The following is a 24,338-nucleotide window of genomic DNA, read 5'->3' as shown; positions in this document are numbered from 1 at the left end:
CCACCCACCCCCCCCCGCACTCCCACCCACCCCCCCCCCCCCCGCACTCCCCACCCCCCCCCCCCCCCCCGCACTCCCACCCACCCCCCCGCACTCCCACCCACCCCCCCCCGCACTCCCACCCCCCCCCCCGCACTCCCACCCACCCCCCCCGCACTCCCACTCACCCCCCCCCCGCACTCCCCTCCCCTCCCCCCCCCCCCCGCACTCCCACCCACCCCCCCCGCACTCCCACCCACCCCCCCCGCACTCCACCCCCCCCCCCCCCCGCACTCCCACCCACCCCCCCCGCACTCCCACCCACCCCCCCCGCACTCCCACCCACCCCCCCCGCACTCCCACTCACCCCCCCCGCACTCCCTCCCTCCCCCCCCCGCACTCCCACCCACCCCCCCCGCACTCCCACCCACCCCCCCCCGCACTCCCACCCACCCCCCCCGCACTCCCACCCACCCCCCCCGCACTCCCACCCAACCCCCCCGCACTCCCACCCACCCCCCCCGCACTCCCACCCACCCCCCCCGCACTCCCACTCACCCCCCCCGCACTCCCACCCACCCCCCCGCACTCCCACTCACCCCCCCGCACTCCCACCCACCCCCCCCGCACTCCCACCCACCCCCCGCACTCCCACCCACCCCCCCGCACCTCCCCCCACCACCCCCCGCACTCCCACCCACCCCCCCCGCACTCCCACCCACCCCCCGCACTCCCACCCACCCCCCCGCACTCCCACCCACCCCCCCCCGCACTCCCACCCACCCCCCCGCACTCCCACCCACCCCCCCCACACTCCCACCCCACCCCCCCCGCACTCCCACCCACCCCCCCCGCACTCCCTCCCCCCCACACTCCCACCCACCCCCCCCCGCACTCCCAACCCCCCCCCGCACTCCCAACCCCCCCCACTCCCAAACCCCCCCCGCACTCCCAACCCCCCCCGCACTCCCAACCCCCCCCCCGCACTCCCACCCCCCCCGCACTCCCAACCCCCCCCCCCGCACTCCCAACCCCCCCCCCGCACTCCCACCCCCCCCCGCTCTCCCTCCCCCCCGCTCTCCCTCCCCCCCGCACTCCCTCCCCCCCCCCGCACTCCCCCCCCGCACTCCCTCCCCCCCCGGACTCCCTCCCCCCCCGCGCTCCCTCCCCCCGCGCTCCCACCCACCCCGCACTCCCTCCCCCCCGCACTCCCAACACCCCCACACTCCCACCCCCTCCGCACTCCCTCCCCCCCCGCACTCCCTCCCCCCCCCGCACTCCCTCCCCCCACAGCACTCCCTTCCCCCCCTCGCACTCCCCCCCCCCCCACCCGCACTCCCACCCACCCCCGCACTCCCACCCCCCCCGCACTCCCTCCCACCCCCGCACTCCCTCCCACCCCTGCACTCCCTCCCCCCCCCCCCGCACTCCCACCCCCCCGCACTCCCACCCCCCCGCACTCCCTCCCCCCCCCGCACTCCCTCCCCCCCGCACTCCCACCCTCCCGCACTCCCTCCCCCCCCGCACTCTCTCCCCCCCCCCGCACTCTCTCCCCCCCCCGCACTCTCTCCCCCCCCGCACTCGCACCCACCCCCGCACTCCCACCCCCCCCCCGCACTCCCACCCCCCCCCCCCCCGCACTCCCTCCCACCCCCACACTCCCACCCCCCGCACTCCCTCCCCCCCCCACACTCCCACCCACCCCCGCACTCCCTCCCCCCCCACACTCCCTCCCCCCCCACACTCCCACCCACCCACCACCTCTGCAGGAAGTTTCTGTCGCTTCAATACCTGGATTCATATAAAACAGGAGATCATTTCTCAGTATTCATTCTATCAAACCCTTTCTTATTTTAAAACTCCCAGTGAGATCAGTGTTCCTAAACTTGCAGCCTTCAGAACATCATACTCAGCATACAAAATAAACGCAGTCTTCATAAAACAAATGCACAAGCTTCTGAAAATGGATTTGGCGTTTTGAACCAGGACCTGTTCCCAACTCGAGCCTCTCCCACAACATCCTTTCAGCATCCACCCTGTCCCTCCCAACCAAAGATCACCTCTCATTCTCCAAAACTCCAGCAAGTGCAGGCACAGCCTGTCCAACTGTTCCTCATAAGATAACACCACTCCCCCACCCCAACCCCAACATTAGGAAGGACAGTGGCTCACGGGATAAGAAGCCTTTTCACCATGGAACAAATCCCCAGAGAATGGGCTTCTTCTGGAATTAGGATGGCTGGATTGAATTGGTGAGAATGTAAAGCAGCTGCAGAGACCAAAGTGCTTCATTAGTATTTAAATAGCAAAGCGACTCCACCAAGGCCCCCAGTGTGAAATCTGGAAGAGATTGTCCAGCTGTGGATACACGACAGCTTCCCTTGAAATGTTGGGGGAGTGCAAGGCCATTGGAATGCGTGGAGTAAAGACGAGAGATAACGATACAGATAGTGTGACGTGTCCAGCCTTTGGCAACCTTCTCTGGCGAGTTAGTATTGGGAGACCATCTGACACAGGAGCAGAATGAGGCCACTCGGCCCATCGAGTCTGCTCCGCCATTCAATCATGGCTGATATTTTTCTCATCCCCATTCTCCTGTCTTTTCCCCATAACCCCTGATCTCTGATGGGAGGGGGACCATTTAATAATAACTATTATATCACCTAACCTGTGTGTAGGCAATGTATGAAATGGGTTATAGTTTGGTTCAGAGTTACCCAACAGCATTAGTGAGGAAGTATTTTACTGCAGAATTCATTCTTTCTTTTATTTCCAGGTAATGCAACACCCCACTGATGGGGGTCAGATACTCAGCCTGTACTCCAACATGAAAGAGGCTTCAGTGCGGGTCGCTGAAATCAGCATCTACTCCCTGTCCAGCCAGCCAATCGACCATGAGGATGGAAATGTACAAGCAGGGAACAAGACAAAAGCCTCAGGTAGATTTACTGATCACAGAAATGTACGGGTTTAGCCAGAAACTACACTCTCATGTCCAGGTACTTCCAAACTTGTGAAGAGTTTTCAGATATTAGAACAGTGGACGCCCGAGAAACAAATATAAATAACCTGAAATCGATACAAAATGGGCGATCGCAATCCTCCTTAATAATCCAGATAAAGTGTTCAAACCAACTCAGAAAAAGCAATTCCAGTAAAAAAGAACAAATAATATAGAAACATAGAGGATAGGAGCAGGAGGAGGCCATTCGGCCCTTCGAGCCTGCTCCACCATTCATCACCATCATGGCTGATCATCCAACTCAATAGCCTCATCCTGCTTTCTCCTCATAACCTTTGATCCCGTTCGCCCCCAAGTGCTATATCCAGCCGCCTCTTGAATACATTCAATGTTTTGGCATCAACTACTTCCTGTGGTAATGAATTCTACAGGCTCACCACTCTTTGGGTGAAGAAATGTCTCCTCACCTCTGTCCTAAAGCAAGTTAATGGGGCTAAAGGTAGACAAGTCTCCTGGTCCTGATGGAATGCATCCCAGGGGACTAAAAGAGATGGCGGGAGAAATAGCAAATGCACTAGTGATAATTTACCAAAATTTGCTGGACTCTGGGGTGGTTCCTGCAGATTGGAAAACAGCAAATGTGAAGCCACTGTTTAAAAAAGGAGGTAAACAAAAGGCAGGTAACTATAGGCCGGTTAGCTTAACTTCTGTAGCAGGGAAAATGCTTGAATCTATCATCAAGGAAAAAATTAGCGAGACATCTGGATATAAATTGTCCCATTGATAAGATGCAGCATGGGTTCATGAAGGGAAGGTCATGTTTGACTAATTTGGTGAAATTCTTTGAGAACATTACATGTGCAGTGGACAATGGGGAACCTGTGGATGTGGTGTATCCGGATTTCCAGAAGGCATTTGACAAGGTGCCGCACCAAAGGCTGCTACATAAGATAAAGGTGCACGGTGTTACGGGTAATGTATTAGCATGGATAGAGGATTGGTTAACTAACAGAAAGCAAACAGTGGGGTAAATGGGTGTTTTACTGGTTGGCGATCAGTGACTAGTGATGTGCCTCAGGGATCAGTGTTGGGACCGCAATTGTTTACGATTTACATAGATGATTTGGAGTTGGGGATCAAGTGTCGTGTGTCAAAATTCACAGATGACACTAAGATGAGTGGCAGCGCAAAATGTGCAGAGGACGCTGAAAGTCTGCAAAGGGATATAGATCGTCTAAGTGAGTGGGCGAGGGTCTGGCAGATGGAGCACAATGTTGGTAAATGTGAGGTCATCCATTTTGGTAGGAATAACAGCAAAATGGACTATTATTTAAATGGTAAAAAATTGCAGCATGGTGCTGTGCAGAGGGACCTGGGTGTCCTTGTGCAGGAATCACAAGGAGTTGGTTTGCAGGTGCAGCAGGTAATTAAGAAGCAAACGGAATTTTGTCCTTCATTGCGAGAGGGATGGAGTTTAAAAACAGCGAGGTTATGTTGCAGCTGTATAAGGTGCTGGTGAGGCCACACCTGGAGTACTGTGTACAGTTTTAGTCTCCTTATTTGAGAAAGGATATACTGGCACTGGAGGGGGTGCAGAGGAGATTCACTAGGTTGATTCCAGAGTTGAGAGGGTTGACTTATGAGGAGAGACTGAGTAGACTGGGGCTATACTCATTGGAATTCAGAAGAATGAGGGGAGACCTTATAGAAACATAAAAGATTATGAAGGGAATAGATAAGATAGAAGCAGGGAGGTTGTTTCCACTGGCAGGTGAAACTAGAACTAGGGGGCATGGCCTCAAAATAAGGGGGAGCAGATTTAGGACTGAGTTGAGGAGGAACTTCTTCACACAATGGGTTGTGAATCTGTGGAATTCCCTGCCCAGTGAAGCAGTTGAGGCTACCTCATTGAATGTTTTTAAGGCAAGGATAGATAAATTTTTGAACAGTAAAGGAATTAAGGGTTATGGTGAGCGGGTGGGTAAGTGGAGCTGAGTCCACAAAAAGATCAGCCATGATCTTATTGAATGGCGGGGCAGGCTCGAGGGGCCAGACGGCCTACTCCTGCTCCTAGTTCTTATGTTATGCTCTTATGTAAATGTTGTGCCCCAAATCCTCAGACTGTGACCCCTGGTTCTGGACTCCCCCCACCATCGGGAACATCCTCCCTGCATCTACCCTGTCTAGTCCTGTTAGAATTTTATAAGTCTCTATGAGATCCCCCCTCATTCGTCTGAACTCCAGTGAAAACAATCCTAACCTAGTCAATCTCTCCTCATACATCAGTCCCACCATCCCCGGAATCAGCCGGGTAAACCTTCGCTGCACTTCCTCGAGAGCAAGAACAATCTTTCCTCAGAAAAGGAGACCAAAACTGCACACAATACTCTCGGTGTGGCCTCACCAAGGCCCTGTGTAATCGCAACAACACATCCCTGCTCCTGTACTCGAAACCTCTCGCAATGAAGGCCAACATACCATTTGTCTTCTTTACCGCCTGCTGCACCTGCATGCTTACCTTCAGCGACTGGTGCACAAGGACACCCAGGTCCCGCTGCACACTCCCCTCTCCCAATTTACACCCATTCAGGTAGTAATCTGCCGCCTTGTTTTTGCTTCCAAAGTGAATAACCTCACATTTATCCAAATTATACTGCATCTGCCATTGATTAGCCCACTCACCCAACCTGTCCAGATCATTCTGAAGGATCTCTGTATCCTCGTCACAGTTCACCCTCCCACCCAACTTGGTTTCATCTGCAAACTTCGAGATGTTACATTTTGTTCCCTCATTCAAATCATTTATATTGTGAATAGCTGGGGTCCCAGCACTGATCCCTGTGGCACCCCACTAGTTACTGCCTGCCAACTTGAAAAGGATCCAGACAACCCATATGCATCGAAATAGATACGTGCCCGACACGGTGAGTGACTCACCCGGCACCCTCACGGTGAGTGACTCACCCGGCACCCACACGGTGAGTGATTCACCCGGCACCCACACGGTGAGTGATTCACCCGGCACCCACACGGTGAGAGTGATTCACCCGGCACCCACACGGTGAGTGATTCACCCGGCACCCACACGGTGAGTGGGTGATTCACCCGGCACCCACACGGTGAGTGATTCACCCGGCACCCACACGGTGAGTGATTCACCCGGCACCCACATGGTGAGTGAGTGATTCACCCGGCACCCACACGGTGAGGGATTCACCCGGCACCCACACGGTCAGTGATTCACCCGGCACCCACACGGTGAGTGAATGATTCTCCCGGCACCCACACGGTGAGTGATTCACCCGGCACCCACACGGTGAGTGAGTGATTCACCCGGCACCCACACGGTGAGTGAGTGATTCGCCCGGCACCCACACGGTGAGTGATTCACCCGGCACTCACACGGTGAGTGAGTGATTCACCCGGCACCCACACGGTGAGTGAGTGATTCACCCGGCACCCACACGGTGAGTGAGTGATTCACCCGGCACCCACACGGTGAGTGAGTGATTCACCCGGCACCCACACGGTGAGTGAGAGATTCACCCGGCACCCACACGGTGAGTGATTCTCCCGGCACCCACACGGTGAGTGATTCTCCCGGCACCCACACGGTGAGTGATTCTCCCGGCACCCACACGGTGAGTGATTCTCCCGGCACCCACACGGTGAGTGATTCTCCCGGCACCCACACGGTGAGTGATTCTCCCGGCACCCACACGGTGAGTGATTCTCCCGGCACCCACACGGTGAGTGATTCTCCCGGCACCCACACGGTGAGTGATTCTCCCGGCACCCACACGGTGAGTGATTCTCCCGGCACCCACACGGTGAGTGATTTACCCGGCACCCACACGGTGAGTGATTCTCCAGGCACCCACACGGTGAGTGATTCTCCCGGCACCCACATGGTGAGTGAGTGATTCACCTGGAACCCACACGGTGAGTGATTCACCCGGCACCCACACGGTGAGTGATTCACCCGGCACCCACACGGTGAGTGATTCACCCGGCACCCACACGGTGAGTGAGTGATTCACCCGGCACCCACACGGTGAGTGAGTGATTCACCCGGCACCCACACGGTGAGTGAGTGATTCACCCGGCACCCACACGGTGAGTGATTCACCCGGCACCCACACGGTGAGTGAGTGATTCACCCGGCACCCACACGGTGAGTGATTCACCCGGCACCCACACGGTGAGTGATTCACCCGGCACCCACACGGTGAGTGAGTGATTCACCCGGCACCCACACGGTGAGTGAGTGATTCACCCGGCACCCACACGGTGAGTGATTCACCCGGCACCCACACGGTGAGTGAGTGATTCACCCAACACCCACACGGTGAGTGATTCACCCGGCACCCACACGGTGAGTGATTCACCCGGCACCCACACGGTGAGTGATTCACCCGGCACCCACACGGTGAGTGAGTGATTCACCCGGCACCCACACGGTGAGTGAGTGATTCACCCGGCACCCACACGGTGAGTGAGTGATTCACCGGCACCCACACGGTGAGTGAGTGATTCACCCGGCACCCACACGGTGAGTGATTCACCCGGCACTCACACGGTGAGTGAGTGATTCACCCGGCACCCACACGGTGAGTGATTCACCCGGCACCCACACGGTGAGTGATTCACCTGGCACCCACACGGTGAGTGATTCACCCGGCACCCACACGGTGAGTGAGTGATTCACCCGGCACCCACACGGTGAGTGATTCACCCGGCACCCACACGGTGAGTGATTCACCCGGCACCCACACGGTGAGTGAGTGATTCACCCGGCACCCACACGGTGAGTGATTCACCCGGCACCCACATGGTGAGTGAGTGATTCACCCGGCACCCACACGGTGAGTGAGTGATTCACCCGGCACCCACACGGTGAGTGATTCACCCGGCACCCACACGGTGAGTGAGTGATTCACCCAACACCCACACGGTGAGTGATTCACCCGGCACCCACACGGTGAGTGATTCACCCGGCACCCACACGGTGAGTGATTCACCCGGCACCCACATGGTGAGTGAGTGATTCACCCGGCACCCACACGGTGAGTGAGTGATTCACCCGGCACCCACACGGTGAGTGAGTGATTCACCGGCACCCACACGGTGAGTGAGTGATTCACCCGGCACCCACACAGTGAGTGATTCACCCGGCACTCACACGGTGAGTGAGTGATTCACCCGGCACCCACACGGTGAGTGATTCACCCGGCACCCACACGGTGAGTGATTCACCCGGCACCCACACGGTGAGTGATTCACCCGGCACCCACACGGTGAGTGAGTGATTCACCCGGCACCCACACGGTGAGTGAGTGATTCACCCGGCACCCACACGGTGAGTGAGAGATTCACCCGGCACCCACACAGTGAGTGATTCACCCGGCACCCACACGGTGAGTGAGTGATTCACCCGGCACCCACACGGTGAGTGAGTGATTCACCCGGCACCCACACGGTGTGTGAGTGATTCACCCGGCACCCACACGGTGAGTGAGTGATTCACCCGGCACCCACACGGTGAGTGATTCACCCAGCACCCACACGGTGAGTGAGTGATTCACCCGGCACCCACACGGTGAGTGATTCACCCGGCACCCACACGGTGAGTGATTCACCCGGCACCCACACGGTGAGTGATTCACCCGGCACCCACACGGTGAGTGATTCACCCGGCACCCACACTGTGAGTGAGTGATTCACCCGGCACCCACACGGTGAGTGAGTGATTCACCCGGCACCCACACGGTGAGTGAGTGATTCACCCGGCACCCACACTGTGAGTGAGTGATTCACCCGGCACCCACACGGTGAGTGAGTGATTCACCCGGCACCCACACGGTGAGTGATTCACACGGCACCCACACGGTGAGTGATTCACCCGGCACCCACACGGTGAGTGATTCTCCCGGCACCCACGCGGTGAGCGATTCTCCCGGCACCCACACGGTGAGTGAATGATTCTCCCGGCACCCACACGGTGAGTGATTCTCCCGGCACCCACACGGTGAGTGATTCACCCGGCACCCACACGGTGAGTGATTCTCCCGGCACCCACACGGTGAGTGATTCACCCGGCACCCACACGGTGAGTGAGTGATTCACCCGGCACCCACACGGTGAGTGAGTGATTCACCCGGCACCCACACGGTGAGTGAGTGATTCACCCGGCACCCACACGGTGAGTGATTCACCCGGCACCCACACGGTGAGTGAGTGATTCACCCGGCACCCACACGGTGAGTGAGTGATTCACCCGGCACCCACACGGTGAGTGAGTGATTCACCCGGCACCCACACGGTGAGTGAGTGATTCACCCGGCACCCACACGGTGAGTGATTCACCTGGCACCCACACGGTGAGTGAGTGATTCACCCGGCACCCACACGGTGAGTGATTCTCCCGGCACCCACACGGTGAGTGATTCTCCCGGCACCCACACGGTGAGTGATTCTCCCGGCACCCACATGGTGAGTGATTCTCCCGGCACCCACACGGTGAGTGATTCTCCCGGCACCCACACGGTGAGTGATTCTCCCGGCACCCACACGGTGAGTGATTCTCCCGGCACCCACACGGTGAGTGATTCTCCCGGCACCCACACGGTGAGTGATTCTCCCGGCACCCACACGGTGAGTGATTCTCCCGGCACCCACACGGTGAGTGATTCTCCCAGCACCCACACGGTGAGTGATTCTCCCGGCACCCACACGGTGAGTGATTTACCCGGCACCCACACGGTGAGTGATTCTCCAGGCACCCACACAGTGAGTGATTCTCCCGGCACCCACATGGTGAGTGAGTGATTCACCTGGAACCCACACGGTGAGTGATTCACCCGGCACCCACACGGTGAGTGATTCACCCGGCACCCACACGGTGAGTGATTCACCCGGCACCCACACGGTGAGTGAGTGATTCACCCGGCACCCACACGGTGAGTGAGTGATTCACCCGGCACCCACACGGTGAGTGAGTGATTCACCCGGCACCCACACGGTGAGTGAGTGATTCACCCGGCACCCACACGGTGAGTGATTCACCCGGCACCCACACGGTGAGTGAGTGATTCACCCGGCACCCACACGGTGAGTGATTCACCCGGCACCCACACGGTGAGTGATTCACCCGGCACCCACATGGTGAGTGAGTGATTCACCCGGCACCCACACGGTGAGTGAGTGATTCACCCGGCACCCACACGGTGAGTGATTCACCCGGCACCCACACGGTGAGTGATTCACCCGGCACCCACATGGTGAGTGAGTGATTCACCCGGCACCCACACGGTGAGTGAGTGATTCACCCGGCACCCACACGGTGAGTGATTCACCCGGCACCCACACGGTGAGTGAGTGATTCACCCGGCACCCACACGGTGAGTGAGTGATTCACCCGGCACCCACACGGTGAGTGATTCACCCGGCACCCACACGGTGAGTGATTCACCCGGCACCCACACGGTGAGTGCGTGATTCACCCGGCACCCACACGGTGAGTGAGTGATTCACCGGCACCCACACGGTGAGTGAGTGATTCACCCGGCACCCACACGGTGAGTGCGTGATTCACCCGGCACCCACACGGTGAGTGAGTGATTCACCGGCACCCACACGGTGAGTGAGTGATTCACCCGGCACCCACACGGTGAGTGATTCACCCGGCACTCACACGGTGAGTGAGTGATTCACCCGGCACCCACACGGTGAGTGATTCACCCGGCACCCACACGGTGAGTGATTCACCTGGCACCCACACGGTGAGTGATTCACCCGGCACCCACACGGTGAGTGATTCACCCGGCACCCACACGGTGAGTGAGTGATTCACCCGGCACCCACACGGTGAGTGAGTGATTCACCCGGCACCCACACGGTGAGTGAGAGATTCACCCGGCACCCACACAGTGAGTGATTCACCCGGCACCCACACGGTGAGTGAGTGATTCACCCGGCACCCACACGGTGAGTGAGTGATTCACCCGGCACCCACACGGTGAGTGAGTGATTCACCCGGCACCCACACGGTGAGTGAGTGATTCACCCGGCACCCACACGGTGAGTGAGTGATTCACCCGGCACCCACACGGTGAGTGAGTGATTCACCGGCACCCACACGGTGAGTGAGTGATTCACCCGGCACCCACACGGTGAGTGAGTGATTCACCCGGCACCCACACGGTGAGTGATTCACCCGGCACCCACACGGTGAGTGATTCACCTGGCACCCACACGGTGAGTGATTCACCCGGCACCCACACGGTGAGTGATTCACCCGGCACCCACACGGTGAGTGAGTGATTCACCCGGCACCCACACGGTGAGTGAGTGATTCACCCGGCACCCACACGGTGAGTGAGAGATTCACCCGGCACCCACACAGTGAGTGATTCACCCGGCACCCACACGGTGAGTGAGTGATTCACCCGGCACCCACACGGTGAGTGAGTGATTCACCCGGCACCCACACGGTGAGTGAGTGATTCACCCGGCACCCACACGGTGTGTGAGTGATTCACCCGGCACCCACACGGTGAGTGAGTGATTCACCCGGCACCCACACGGTGAGTGATTCACCCAGCACCCACACGGTGAGTGAGTGATTCACCCGGCACCCACACGGTGAGTGATTCACCCGGCACCCACACGGTGAGTGATTCACCCGGCACCCACACGGTGAGTGATTCTCCCGGCACCCACACGGTGAGTGATTCTCCCGGCACCCACACGGTGAGTGATTCTCCCGGCACCCACACGGTGAGTGATTCTCCCGGCACCCACACGGTGAGTGATTCTCCCGGCACCCACACGGTGAGTGATTTACCCGGCACCCACACGGTGAGTGATTCTCCAGGCACCCACACGGTGAGTGATTCTCCCGGCACCCACATGGTGAGTGAGTGATTCACCTGGAACCCACACGGTGAGTGATTCACCCGGCACCCACACGGTGAGTGATTCACCCGGCACCCACACGGTGAGTGATTCACCCGGCACCCACACGGTGAGTGAGTGATTCACCCGGCACCCACACGGTGAGTGAGTGATTCACCCGGCACCCACACGGTGAGTGAGTGATTCACCCGGCACCCACACGGTGAGTGAGTGATTCACCCGGCACCCACACGGTGAGTGATTCACCCGGCACCCACACGGTGAGTGATTCACCCGGCACCCACACGGTGAGTGAGTGATTCACCCGGCACCCACACGGTGAGTGATTCACCTGGCACCCACACGGTGAGTGAGTGATTCACCCGGCACCCACACGGTGAGTGATTCTCCCGGCACCCACACGGTGAGTGATTCTCCCGGCACCCACACGGTGAGTGATTCACCCGGCACCCACACGGTGAGTGAGTGATTCACCCGGCACCCACACGGTGAGTGAGTGATTCACCCGGCACCCACACGGTGAGTGAGTTATTCACCCGGCACCCACACGGTGAGTGAGTGATTCACCCGGCACCCACACGGTGAGTGATTCATCCGGCACCCACACGGTGAGTGAGTGATTCACCCGGCACCCACACGGTGAGTGAGTGATTCACCCGGCACCCACACGGTGAGTGATTCTCCCGGCACCCACACGGTGAGTGATTCACCCGGCACCCACACGGTGAGTGAGTGATTCACCCGGCACCCACACGGTGAGTGATTCACCTGGCACCCACACGGTGAGTGAGTGATTCACCCGGCACCCACACGGTGAGTGAGTGATTCAACCGGCACCCACACGGTGAGTGAGTGATTCACCCGGCACCCACACGGTGAGTGAGTGATTCACCCGGCACCCACACGGTGAGTGATTCACCCGGCACCCACACGGTGAGTGAGTGATTCACCCGGCACCCACACGGTGAGTGAGTGATTCACCCGGCACCCACACGGTGAGTGAGTGATTCACCCGGCACCCACACGGTGAGTGAGTGATTCACCCGGCACCCACACGGTGAGTGAGTGATTCACCCGGCACCCACACGGTGAGTGAGTAATTCACCCGGCACCCACACGGTGAGTGAGTGATTCACCCGGCACCCACACGGTGAGTGATTCGCCCGGCACCCACACGGTGAGTGATTCACCCGGCACCCACACGGTGAGTGATTCACCCGGCACCCACACGGTGAGTGATTCTCCCGGCACTCACACGGTGAGTGAGTGATTCACCCGGCACCCGCACGGTGAGTGATTCACCCGGCACCCACACGGTGAGTGATTCTCCCGGCACCCACACGGTGAGTGAGTGATTCTCCCGGCACCCACACTGTGAGTAAGTGATTCACCCGGCACCCACACGGTGAGTGATTCACCCGGCACCCACACGGTGAGTGAGTGATTCTCCCGGCACCCACACGGTGAGTGAGTGATTCTCCCGGCACCCACACGGTGAGTGATTCACCCGGCACCCACACGGTGAGTGATTCTCCCGGCACCCACACGGTGAGTGATTCACCCGGCACCCACACGGTGAGTGATTCACCCGGCACCCACACGGTGAGTGATTCACCCGGCACCCACACGGTGAGTGATTCTCCCGGCACCCACACGGTGAGTGATTCTCCCGGCACCCACACGGTGAGTGATTCACCCGGCACCCACACGGTGAGAGATTCACCCGGCACCCACACGGTGAGTGATTCTCCCGGCACTCACACGGTGAGTGAGTGATTCACCCGGCACCCACACGGTGAGTGATTCTCCCGGCACCCACACGTTGAGTGATTCTCCCGGCACTCACGGTGAGTGAGTGATTCACCCGGCACCCACACGGTGAGTGATTCACCCGGCACCCACACGGTGAGTGATTCACCCGGCACCCACACGGTGAGTGAGTGATTCTCCCGGCACCCACACGGTGAGTGAGCGATTCACCCGGCACCCACTCGGTGAGTGAGTGATTCACCCGGCACCCACACGGTGAGTGATTCACCCGGCACCCACACGGTGAGTGATTCACCCGGCACCCACACGGTGAGTGATTCACCCAGCACCCACACGGTGAGTGATTCGCCCGGCACCCACACGGTGAGTGATTCACCCAGCACCCACACGGTGAGTGACTCACCCGGCACCCACACGGTGAGTGATTCACCCGGCACCCACACGGTGAGTGATTCACCCGGCACCCACACGGTGAGTGATTCACCCGGCACCCACACGATGAGTGATTCACCCAGCACCCACACGGTGAGTGATTCACCCAGCACCCACACGGTGAGTGATTCGCCCGGCACCCACACGGTGAGTGAGTGATTCACCCGGCACTCACACGGTGAGTGATTCACCCGGCACCCACACGGTGAGTGATTCACCCGGCACCCACACGGTGAGTGATTCACCCGGCACCCACACGGTGAGGGATTCACCCGGCACCCACACGGTGAGTGAGTGATTCACCCGGCACCCACACGGTGAGTGAGTGATTCACCCGGCACTCACACGGTGAGTGATTCACCCGGCACCCACACGGTGAGTGATTCACCCGGCACCCACACGGTGAGTGATTCACCCGGCACCCACGCGGTGAGTGATTCTCCCGGCACCCAAACAAAGAACAAAGAACAGTACAGCACAGGAAACAGGCCCTTCGGCCCCCCAAGCCCGTGCCGCTCCTTGGTCCAACTAGACCAATCGTTTGTATCCCTCCATTCCCAGGCTGCTCATGTGACTATCCAGGTAAGTCTTAAACGATGTCAGCGTGCCTGCCTCCACCACCCTACTTGGCAGCGCATTCCAGGCCCCCACCACCCTCTGTGTAAAAAACGTCCCTCTGATATCTGAGTTATACCTCGCCCCTCTCACCTTGAGCCCGTGACCCCTCGTGATCGTCACCTCCGACCTGGGAAAAAGCTTCCCACTGTTCACCCTATCTATCCCCTTCATAATCTTGTACACCTCTATTAGATCTCCCCTCATTCTCCGTCTTTCCAGGGAGAACAACCCCAGTTTACCCAATCTCTCCTCATAGCTAAGACCCTCCATACCAGGCAACATCCTGGTAAACCTTCTCAGCACTCTCTCTAACGCCTCCACGTCCTTCTGGTAGTGCGGCGACCAGAACGGGACGCAGTTCTCCAAATGTGGCCTAACCAGCGTTCTATACAGCTGCATCATCAGACTCCAGCTTTTATACTCTATACCCCGTCCTATAAAGGCAAGCATACCATATGCCTTCTTCACCACCTTCTCCACCTGTGTTGCCACCTTCAAGGATTTGTGGACTTGCACACCTAGGTCCCTCTGTGTTTCTATACTCCTGATGACTCTGCCATTTATTGTATAACTCCTCCCTACATTATTTCTTCCAAAATGCATCACTTCGCATTTATCCGGATTAAACTCCATCTGCCACCTCTCCGCCCAATTTTCCAGCCTATCTATATCCTGCTGTATTGCCCGACAATGCTCTTCGCTATCCGCAAGTCCAGCCATCTTCGTGTCATCCGCAAACTTGCTGATTACACCAGTTACACCTTCTTCCAAATCATTTATATATATCACAAATAGCAGAGGCCCCAGTACAGAGCCCTGCGGAACACCACTGGTCACAGACCTCCAGCCGGAAAAAGACCCTTCGACCACTACCCTCTGTCTCCTATGGCCAAGCCAGTTCTCCACCCATCTAGCCACTTCTCCTTGTATCCCATGAGCCTTAACCTTCTTAACCAACCTGCCATGTGGGACTTTGTCAAATGCCTTACTGAAATCCATATAGACGACATCCACGGCCCTTCCTTCATCAACCGTTTTTGTCACTTCCTCAAAAAACTCCACCAAATTTGTAAGGCACGACCTCCCTCTTACAAAACCATGCTGTCTGTCACTAATGAGATTGTTCCGTTCTCAATGCACATACATCCTGTCTCTAAGAATCCTCTCCAACAACTTCCCTACCACGGACGTCAAGCTCACCGACCTATAATTTCCTGGGTTATCCCTGCTACCCTTCTTAAACAACGGGACCACATTCGCTATCCTCCAATCCTCAGGGACCTCACCCGTGTCCAAAGAAGTGACAAAGATTTCCGTCAGAGGCCCAGCAATTTCATCTCTCGTCTCCCTGAGCAGTCGAGGATAGATGCCATCAGGCCCTGGGGCTTTGTCAGTTTTAATGTTCCCTAAAAAACCTAACACTTCCTCTCTTGTAATGGAGATTTTCTCTAACGGGTCAACACCTCCCTCCGAGACACTCCCGGTTAACACGCCCCTCTCCTTCGTGAATACCGATGCAAAGTATTCATTTAGGATCTCCCCTATTCCCTTGGGTTCTAAGCATAATTCCCCTCCTTTGTCCCTGAGAGGTCTGATTTTCTCCCTGACAACTCTTTTGTTCCTAACGTATGAATAGAATGCCTTAGGATTCTCCTTAATCCTGCCTGCCAAGAACATCTCGTGACCTCTTTTTGCCCTTCTAACTCCCCGTTTGAGTTCTTTCCTACTCTCTCTGTATTCCTCCAGAGCTCCATCTGTTTTCAGTTGCCTGGACTTAACGTACGCCTCCCTTTTCATTTTAATCAGATCCTCAATTTCCCTGGTTATCCACGGCTCTCGAATCCTACCTTTCCTATCTTTCCTTTTTACAGGCACATGCCTATCCTGCAGCCTTATCAATAGTTCCTTAAAAGACTCCCACATGCCAGACGCGGACTTACCCTCGAACATCCTCTCCCAATCAACATCCACCAATTCCTGCCTAATCCGGCTATAGTTAGCCTTCCCCCAATTTAGCACCCTGCCCGTAGGACAGCACTCATCCTTGTCCATTACTATCCTAAAGTTAACAGAGTTGTGGTCACTATTTGCCACATGTTCCCCTACCGAAACTTTGATGACCTGACCGGGTTCATTTCCCAGTACCAGGTCCAGTATAGCCCCCTCTCTAGTCGGGCTATCTACATACTGTTCCAAAGAACCTTCCAGTACGCATTTTACAAATTCCTCCCCGTCCGGACCCTCAGCTCTAAGCACTTTCCAGTCTGTGCCAGGGAAATTAAAGTCCCCCACTACAACAACTCTATTTTTTCTGCACCTATCCAGAATCTCCTGACATATCCTCTCCTCCACTTCCCGTGGGCTGTTGGGTGGTCTGTAGTACACCCACACGGTGAGTGATTCACCCGGCACCCACACGGTGAGTGATTCACCCGGCACCCACACGGTGAGTGATTCACCCGGCACCCACACGGTGAGTGAGTGATTAACATCCTCTCCACATCCTTGCTCTCAGACACCCAGATCCCACTATATCTCAGAGTTCTGCAATTTGTCACCATTTATGTTTCTTTTTGTTTCATCCGACCAAAGCTGACAATTTCACATCTTTGCTCACTCACCAAACCGATCTATTACCCTTTGTAATCTCCTTATCCTCTCTTCACAACATTTCTCCTACGATCTTTCGTAATCGGCAAATTTCACAACCGTATCTTCAGTCCTTTCATTTCTATAAATTTATTTATTTCTATTAATTCTAAAAAGTTAAGATCCAGCACTGATCCCTGTGACACACCACTCGCCGCATCCCACCAACCAGAAAGTGACCCATTTATGCCTACTCTCTGTTTCCTGTGAGCTGACTAATCTTCAATCCATGCCAATATGCCAATATTCTGGTCACCCTATTATAGAAAGGATATTATTAAACTGGAAAGAGTGCAGAAAAGATTTACTAGGATGCTACCAGGACTTGATGGTTTGAGTTATAAGGAGAGGCTGGATGGACTGGGACTTTTTTCTCTGGAGCGTAGGAGGCTGAGGGGTGATCTTATAGAGGTCTATAAAATAATGAGGGGCACAGATCAGCTCGATAGTCAATATCTTTTCCCAAAGGTAGGGAAGTCTCAAACTAGAGGGCACAGGTTTAAGGTGAGAGGGGAGAGATACAAAAGTGTCCAGAGGGGCAATTTTTTCACACAGAGGGTGGAGAGTGTCTGGAACAAGCTGCCAGAGGTAGTAGTAGAGGCGGGTACAATTTTGTCTTTTAAAAAGCATTTAGACAGTTACATGGGTACGATGGGTATAGAGGGATATGGGCCAAATGCAGGCAATTGGGATTAGCTTAGAGGTTTTAAAAAAAATAAGGGCGGCACGGACAAGTTGGGCCGAAGGGCCTGTTTCCATGCTGTAAACCTCTATGACTCTAATATGTAACCCCCAACACCACAAGATTTTATTTTCCACAATACCTTTGATGTGGCACTTTATTAATTGCCTTCTGGAAATCTAAGGAAAGTGCATCCACTGATTCCCCTTCATAGAACCATAGAATCGCTACAGTGCAGAAAGAGGCCATTCAGCCCATCGAGTCGGCAGTGTCTCTCAGAAAGAGCTTCTTACCCAGGCCTCCCCACTATCACCCAATCACCGTAACCCCATGCATTTACCATGGCTAATCCACTGAACCGGCACATTTTTGGACTGTGGGAGGAAACCGGAGCACCGGAGAAAACCCACTCAGACAGGGAGAACGTGCAGACTCCACACAAACTGTGACCCAAGGCTGGAATTGAACCCGGGTCCCTGGTGCTGTGAGGCAGCAGTGCTAACCACTGTCACCGTGCTGTCCCGGGTCCCTGGCGCTGTGAGGCAGCAGTGCTAACCACTGTCACCGTGCTGCCCCGGGTCCCTGGCGCTGTGAGGCAGCAGTGCTCACCCACTGTGTCACCGTGCTGCCCCGGGTCCCTGGCGCTGTGAGGCAAACAAAGAATAAAGAACAATACAGCACAGGAACAGGCCCTTCGGCCCTCCAAGCCCGTGCCGCTCCCTGGTCCAAATGAGACCATTCTTTTGTATCCCTCCATTCCCACTCCGTTCATATGGCTGTCTAGATAAGTCTTAAACGTTCCCAGTGTGTCCGCCTCCACCACCTTGCCTGGCAGCGCATTCCAGGCCCCCACCACCCTCTTGTAAAATATGTCCTTCTGATATCCGTGTTAAACCTCAACCCCCTTCACCTTGAACCTATGACCCCTCATGAACGTCACCACCGACCTGGGGAAAAGCTTCCCACCGTTCACCCTATCTATGCCTTTCATAATTTTATACACCTCTATTAAGTCTCCCCTCATCCTCCGTCTTTCCAGGGAGAACAACCCCAGTTTACCCAATCTCTCCTCATAACTAAGCCCCTCCATACCAGGCAACATCCTGGTAAACCTCCTCTGTACTCTCTCCAAAGCCTCCACGTCCTTCTGGTAGTGTGGCGACCAGAACTGGACGCAGTATTCCAAATGCGGCCGAACCAAGTTCTATACATCTGCAACATCAGACCCCAACTTTTATACTCTATGCCCCGTCCTATGAAGGCAAGCATGCCATATGCCTTCTTCACCACCTTCTCCACCTGTGACGTCACCTTCAAGGATCTGTGGACGTGCACACCCAGGTCCCTCTGCGTATCTTCACCCTTTATGGTTCTGCCATTTATCGTATAGCTCCTCCCTACATTATTTCTACCAAAATGCATCACTTCGTATTTATCAGGATTGAACTCCCTCTGCCATTTCTTTGCCCAAATTTCCAGCCTATCTATATCCTTCTGTAGCCTCTGACAATGTTCCTCACTATCTGCAAGACCTGCCAATTTTGTGTCATCCGCAAACTTACTGATCACCCCAGTTACACCTTCTTCCAGATCGTTTATATAAATCACAAACAGCAGAGGTCCCAATACAGAGCCCTGCTGAACACCACTAGTCACAGGCATCCAGCCGGAAAAAGACCCTTCCACTACCACCCTCTGTCTTCTGTGACCAAGCCAGTTCTCCACCCATCTAGCCACCTCCCCCTTTATCCCATGAGATCCAACCTTTTTCACCAGCCTACCAGAGGCAGCAGTGCTAACCACTGTGTCACCGTGCTGCCCCGGGTCCCTGGCACTGTGAGGCAGCAGTGCTAACCACTGTGTCACCGTGCTGCCCCGGGTCCCTGGCTCTGTGAGACAGCAGTGCTAACCACTGTGTCACCGTGCTGCCCCGGGTCCCTGGCACTGTGGGACAGCAGCGCTAACCACTGTGTCACCGTGCTGCCCCGGGTCCCTGGCGCTGTGAGGCAGCAGTGCTAACCACTGTGCCACTGTGCTGCCCCGGGTCCCTGGCGCTGTGAGGCAGCAGTGCTAACCACTGTGTCACCGTGCTGCCCCGGGTCCCTGGCACTGTGAGGCAGCAGTGCTAACCACTGTGTCACCGTGCTGCCCCGGGTCCCTGGCACTGTGAGGCAGCAGTGCTAACCCACTGTGTCACCGTGCTGCCCCGGGTCCCTGGCACTGTGAGGGAGCAGTGCTAACCACTGTGCCACCGTGCTGCCCCGGGTCCCTGGCTCTGTGAGGGAGCAGTGCTAACCCACTGTGTCACCGTGCTGCCCCGGGTCCCTGGCGCTGTGAGGCAGCAGTGCTAACCACTGTGCCACCGTGCTGCCCCGGGTCCCTGGCACTGTGAGGCAGCAGTGCTAACCACTGTGTCACCGTGCTGCCCCGGGTCCCTGGCACTGTGAGGGAGCAGTGCTAACCACTGTGTCACCGTGCTGCCCCGGGTCCCTGGCTCTGTGAGGCAGCAGTGCTAACCACTGTGTCCCCGTGCTGCCCCGGGTCCCTGGCGCTGTGAGGGAGCAGTGCTAACCACTGTGTCACCGTGCTGCCCCGGGTCCCTGGCACTGTGAGGCAGCAGTGCTAACCACTGTGTCCCCGTGCTGCCCCGGGTCCCTGGCGCTGTGAGGGAGCAGTGCTAACCACTGTGTCACCGTGCTGCCCCGGGTCCCTGGCGCTGTGAGGCAGCAGTGCTAACCACTGTGCCACCGTGCTGCCCCGGGTCCCTGGCTCTGTGAGGCAGCAGTGCTAACCACTGTGCCACCGTGCTGACCCGGGTCCCTGGCGCTGAGGTAGCAGTGCTAACCACTGTGCCACTGTGCTGCCCCGGGTCCCTGGCACTGTGAGGCAGCAGTGCTAACCACTGTGTCACCGTGCTGCCCCGGGTCCCTGGCTCTGTGAGGCAGCAGTGCTAACCACTGTGTCCCCGTGCTGCCCCGGGTCCCTGGCGCTGTGAGGGAGCAGTGCTAACCACTGTGTCACCGTGCTGCCCCGGGTCCCTGGCACTGTGAGGCAGCAGTGCTAACCACTGTGTCCCCGTGCTGCCCCGGGTCCCTGGCGCTGTGAGGGAGCAGTGCTAACCACTGTGTCACCGTGCTGCCCCGGGTCCCTGGCGCTGTGAGGCAGCAGTGCTAACCACTGTGCCACCGTGCTGACCCGGGTCCCTGGCGCTGAGGTAGCAGTGCTAACCACTGTGCCACTTATCTGTGACTGTTTCAAAGAACTCCAATAACCTGGTTAAACATGATTTCCCTTTCACAAAACCACGTCGACTCTGCCTGATTGTCGTGAAGTTTTCCAAGTGCCCCACTATAACATCTTTAATAATGGCTTCTAACATGTTCCCTCTGACAGGTGTTAGACTAGCTGGCCTGTAGTTTCCTGCTTTCTGCACCCCTCCCTTTTTAAATAAAAGAATTACGTTCCCTATTTTCTAATCTGATAGAACCTTTCCCGAATCTCGGTATTTTGGAAAATTAAAACCAACACGTCAACTATCACCCTCGTCACGTTCTAATACCTGAGGATGAAGTCCTTCTGGACCCTGGGATTGTCAGCCTGTAGAGCTAACATCTGGACCCTGGGATTGTCAGCCCGTAGACCTAACATCTGGACCCTGGGATTGTCAGCCCGTAGACCTAACATCTGGACCCTGGGATTGTCAGCCTGTAGACCTAACATCTGGACCCTGGGATTGTCAGCCCGTAGACCTAACATCTGGACCCTGGGATTGTCAGCCCGTAGACCTAACATCTGGACCCTGGGATTGTCAGCCCGTAGACCTAACATCTGGACCCTGGGATTGTCAGCCTGTAGACCTAACATCTGGACCCTGGGATTGTCAGCCCGTAGACCTAACATCTGGACCCTGGGATTGTCAGCCCGTAGACCTAACATCTGGACCCTGGGATTGTCAGCCCGTAGACCTAACAGTTTACTCAGTGTCACTTCCCTGCTGATTGTAATTTTCCAGAGTTCCTCTCTCACTTCCATTTCCTGATTTATCTATGTTCTATTAACTGGCTATCTCATAGAAAGAAGTTTAACAACACCAGGTTAAAGTCCAACAGGTTTATTTGATGCAAAAGCCACACAAGCTTTCGGAGCCCCAAGCCCCTTCTTCAGGTGAGTGGGAATTCTGTTCACAAACAGGGCATATAAAGACACAAACTCAATTTACATGAATAATGGTTGGAATGCGAATACTTACAGCTAATCATGCGGTCACGGGCATTCGGCCCCTGATATTCGGGTAAGCGTTCTCCAAGGCGGCCTTCACAACACACGATGGCGCAGAGTCGCTGAGCAGAAACTAATAGCCAAGTTCCGCACACATGAGGACGGCCTCAACCGGGATACTGAACATAGAACATAGAACATTACAGCGCAGTACAGGCCCTTCGGCCCTCGATGTTGCGCCGACCAGTGAAACCAATCTAAAGCCCCTCTAATCTACACTATTCCAATATCATCCATATGTTTATCCAATAACCATTTGAATGCTCTTAATGTTGACGAGTCCATTACTGCTGCAGGCAGGGCATTCCACGCCCTTACTACTCTCTGAGTAAAGAACCTACCTCTAACATCTGTCCTATATCTATCACCCCTCAATTTAAAGCTATGTCCCCTAGTGTTAGCTATCACCATCCGAGGAAAAATGCTCTCACTATCCACCCTATCTAATCCTCTGATCATCTTGTATGCCTCTATTAAGTCACCTCTTAACATAAGAACATAAGAAATAGGAGCAGGAGTAGGCCATCTAGCCCCTCGAGCCTGCCCCGCCATTCAATAAGATCATGGCTGATTTGACGTGGATCAGTACCACTTACCCGCCTGATCCCCATAACCCTTAATTCCCTTACCGATCAGGAATCCATCCATCCGCGCTTTAAACATCTTCAGCGAGGTAGCCTCCACCACCTCAGTGGGCAGAGAATTCCAGAGATTCACCACCCTCTGGGAGAAGAAGTTCCTCCTCAACTCTGTCTTAAACCGACCCCCCTTTATTTTGAGGCTGTGTCCTCTAGTTTTAACTTCCTTACTAAGTGGAAAGAATCTCTCCGCCTCCACCCTATCCAGCCCCCGCATTATCTTATAGGTCTCCATAAGATCCCCCCTCATCCTTCTAAACTCCAACGAGTACAAACCCAATCTCCTCAGCCTCTCCTCATAATCCAAACCCCTCATCTCCGGTATCAACCTGGTGAACCTTCTCTGCACTCCCTCCAATGCCAATATATCCTTCCTCATATAAGGGGACCAATACTGCACACAGTATTCCAGCTGCGGCCTCACCAATGCCCTGTACAGGTGCATCAAGACATCCCTACTTTTATATTCTATCCCCCTCGCAATATAGGCCAACATCCCATTTGCCTTCTTGATCACCTGTTGTACCTGCAGACTGGGCTTTTGCGTCTCATGCACAAGGACCCCCAGGTCCCTTTGCACGGTAGCATGTTTTAATTTGTTTCCATTGAGATAGTAATCCCATTTGTTATTATTTCCTCCAAACCTTCTTCTCTCTAACGAAAACAACCTCAAGCCCCTCAGCCTTTCCTCATACGATTTTCCCACCATACCAGGCAACATCCTGGTAAATCTCCTCTGCACCCTTTCCAACACTTCCACATCTTTCCTATAATGCGGCGACCAGAACTGTACGCAATACTCCAAGTGCGGCCGCACCAGAGTTTTGTACAGTTGCAACATGACCTCCTGGCTCCAAAACTCAATCCCTCTACCAATAAAAGCTAACACACCGTACGCCTTCTTAACAACCCTATCAACCTGTGTGCCAACTTTCAGGGATCTATGCACATGGACACCCAGATCCCTCTGTTCATCCACATTACGAAGTATCTTACCATTAACCCAGTACTCTGTATTCCTGTTACTCCTTCCAAAGTGAATCACCTCACACTTTTCCGCATTAAACTCCATTTGCCACCTCTCAGCCCAGCTCTGCAGCTTATCTATGTCCCTCTGTAACCTGCCACTTCCCTCCGCACTGTCTACAACTCCACCGACTTTAGTGTCATCTGCAAATTTACTAACCCATCCTTAGGGATGGGATTTACGACCATTTAGAAAGATGCGGATTAATCCGAGATAGTCAGCACGGATTCGTGAAGGGCAAGTCGTGCCTCACAAATTTGATAGAATTTTTTGAGGAGGTAACTAAGTGTGTTGATGAAGGTAGGGCAGTTGATGTCATATACATGGATTTCAGTAAGGCGTTTGATAAGGTCCCCCATGGTCGGCTTATGATGAAAGTGAGGAGGT

General features: G+C 55.7%; 1 protein-coding gene across 1 annotated transcript in view; it reads left to right on the top strand.

The window, feature by feature from the left end:
- LOC144493935 (phosphofurin acidic cluster sorting protein 2-like) overlaps positions 1–24,338 on the top strand; it is a 410,987-nt gene that overhangs the window by 104,205 nt on the left and 282,444 nt on the right. The window contains exon 5 of the mRNA XM_078213510.1: positions 2,756–2,918. Coding sequence (XP_078069636.1) covers positions 2,756–2,918 — 163 coding nt within the window. The remainder of the gene's footprint in view (positions 1–2,755; positions 2,919–24,338) is intronic.

This window comes from Mustelus asterias, chromosome 5 (genome assembly GCF_964213995.1).
Source record: "Mustelus asterias chromosome 5, sMusAst1.hap1.1, whole genome shotgun sequence".
Lineage (NCBI taxonomy): Eukaryota > Metazoa > Chordata > Chondrichthyes > Carcharhiniformes > Triakidae > Mustelus > Mustelus asterias.
The sequence above is the reverse complement of the archived record's forward strand: the minus strand, read 5'-3'. Positions and strand labels throughout refer to the sequence as shown.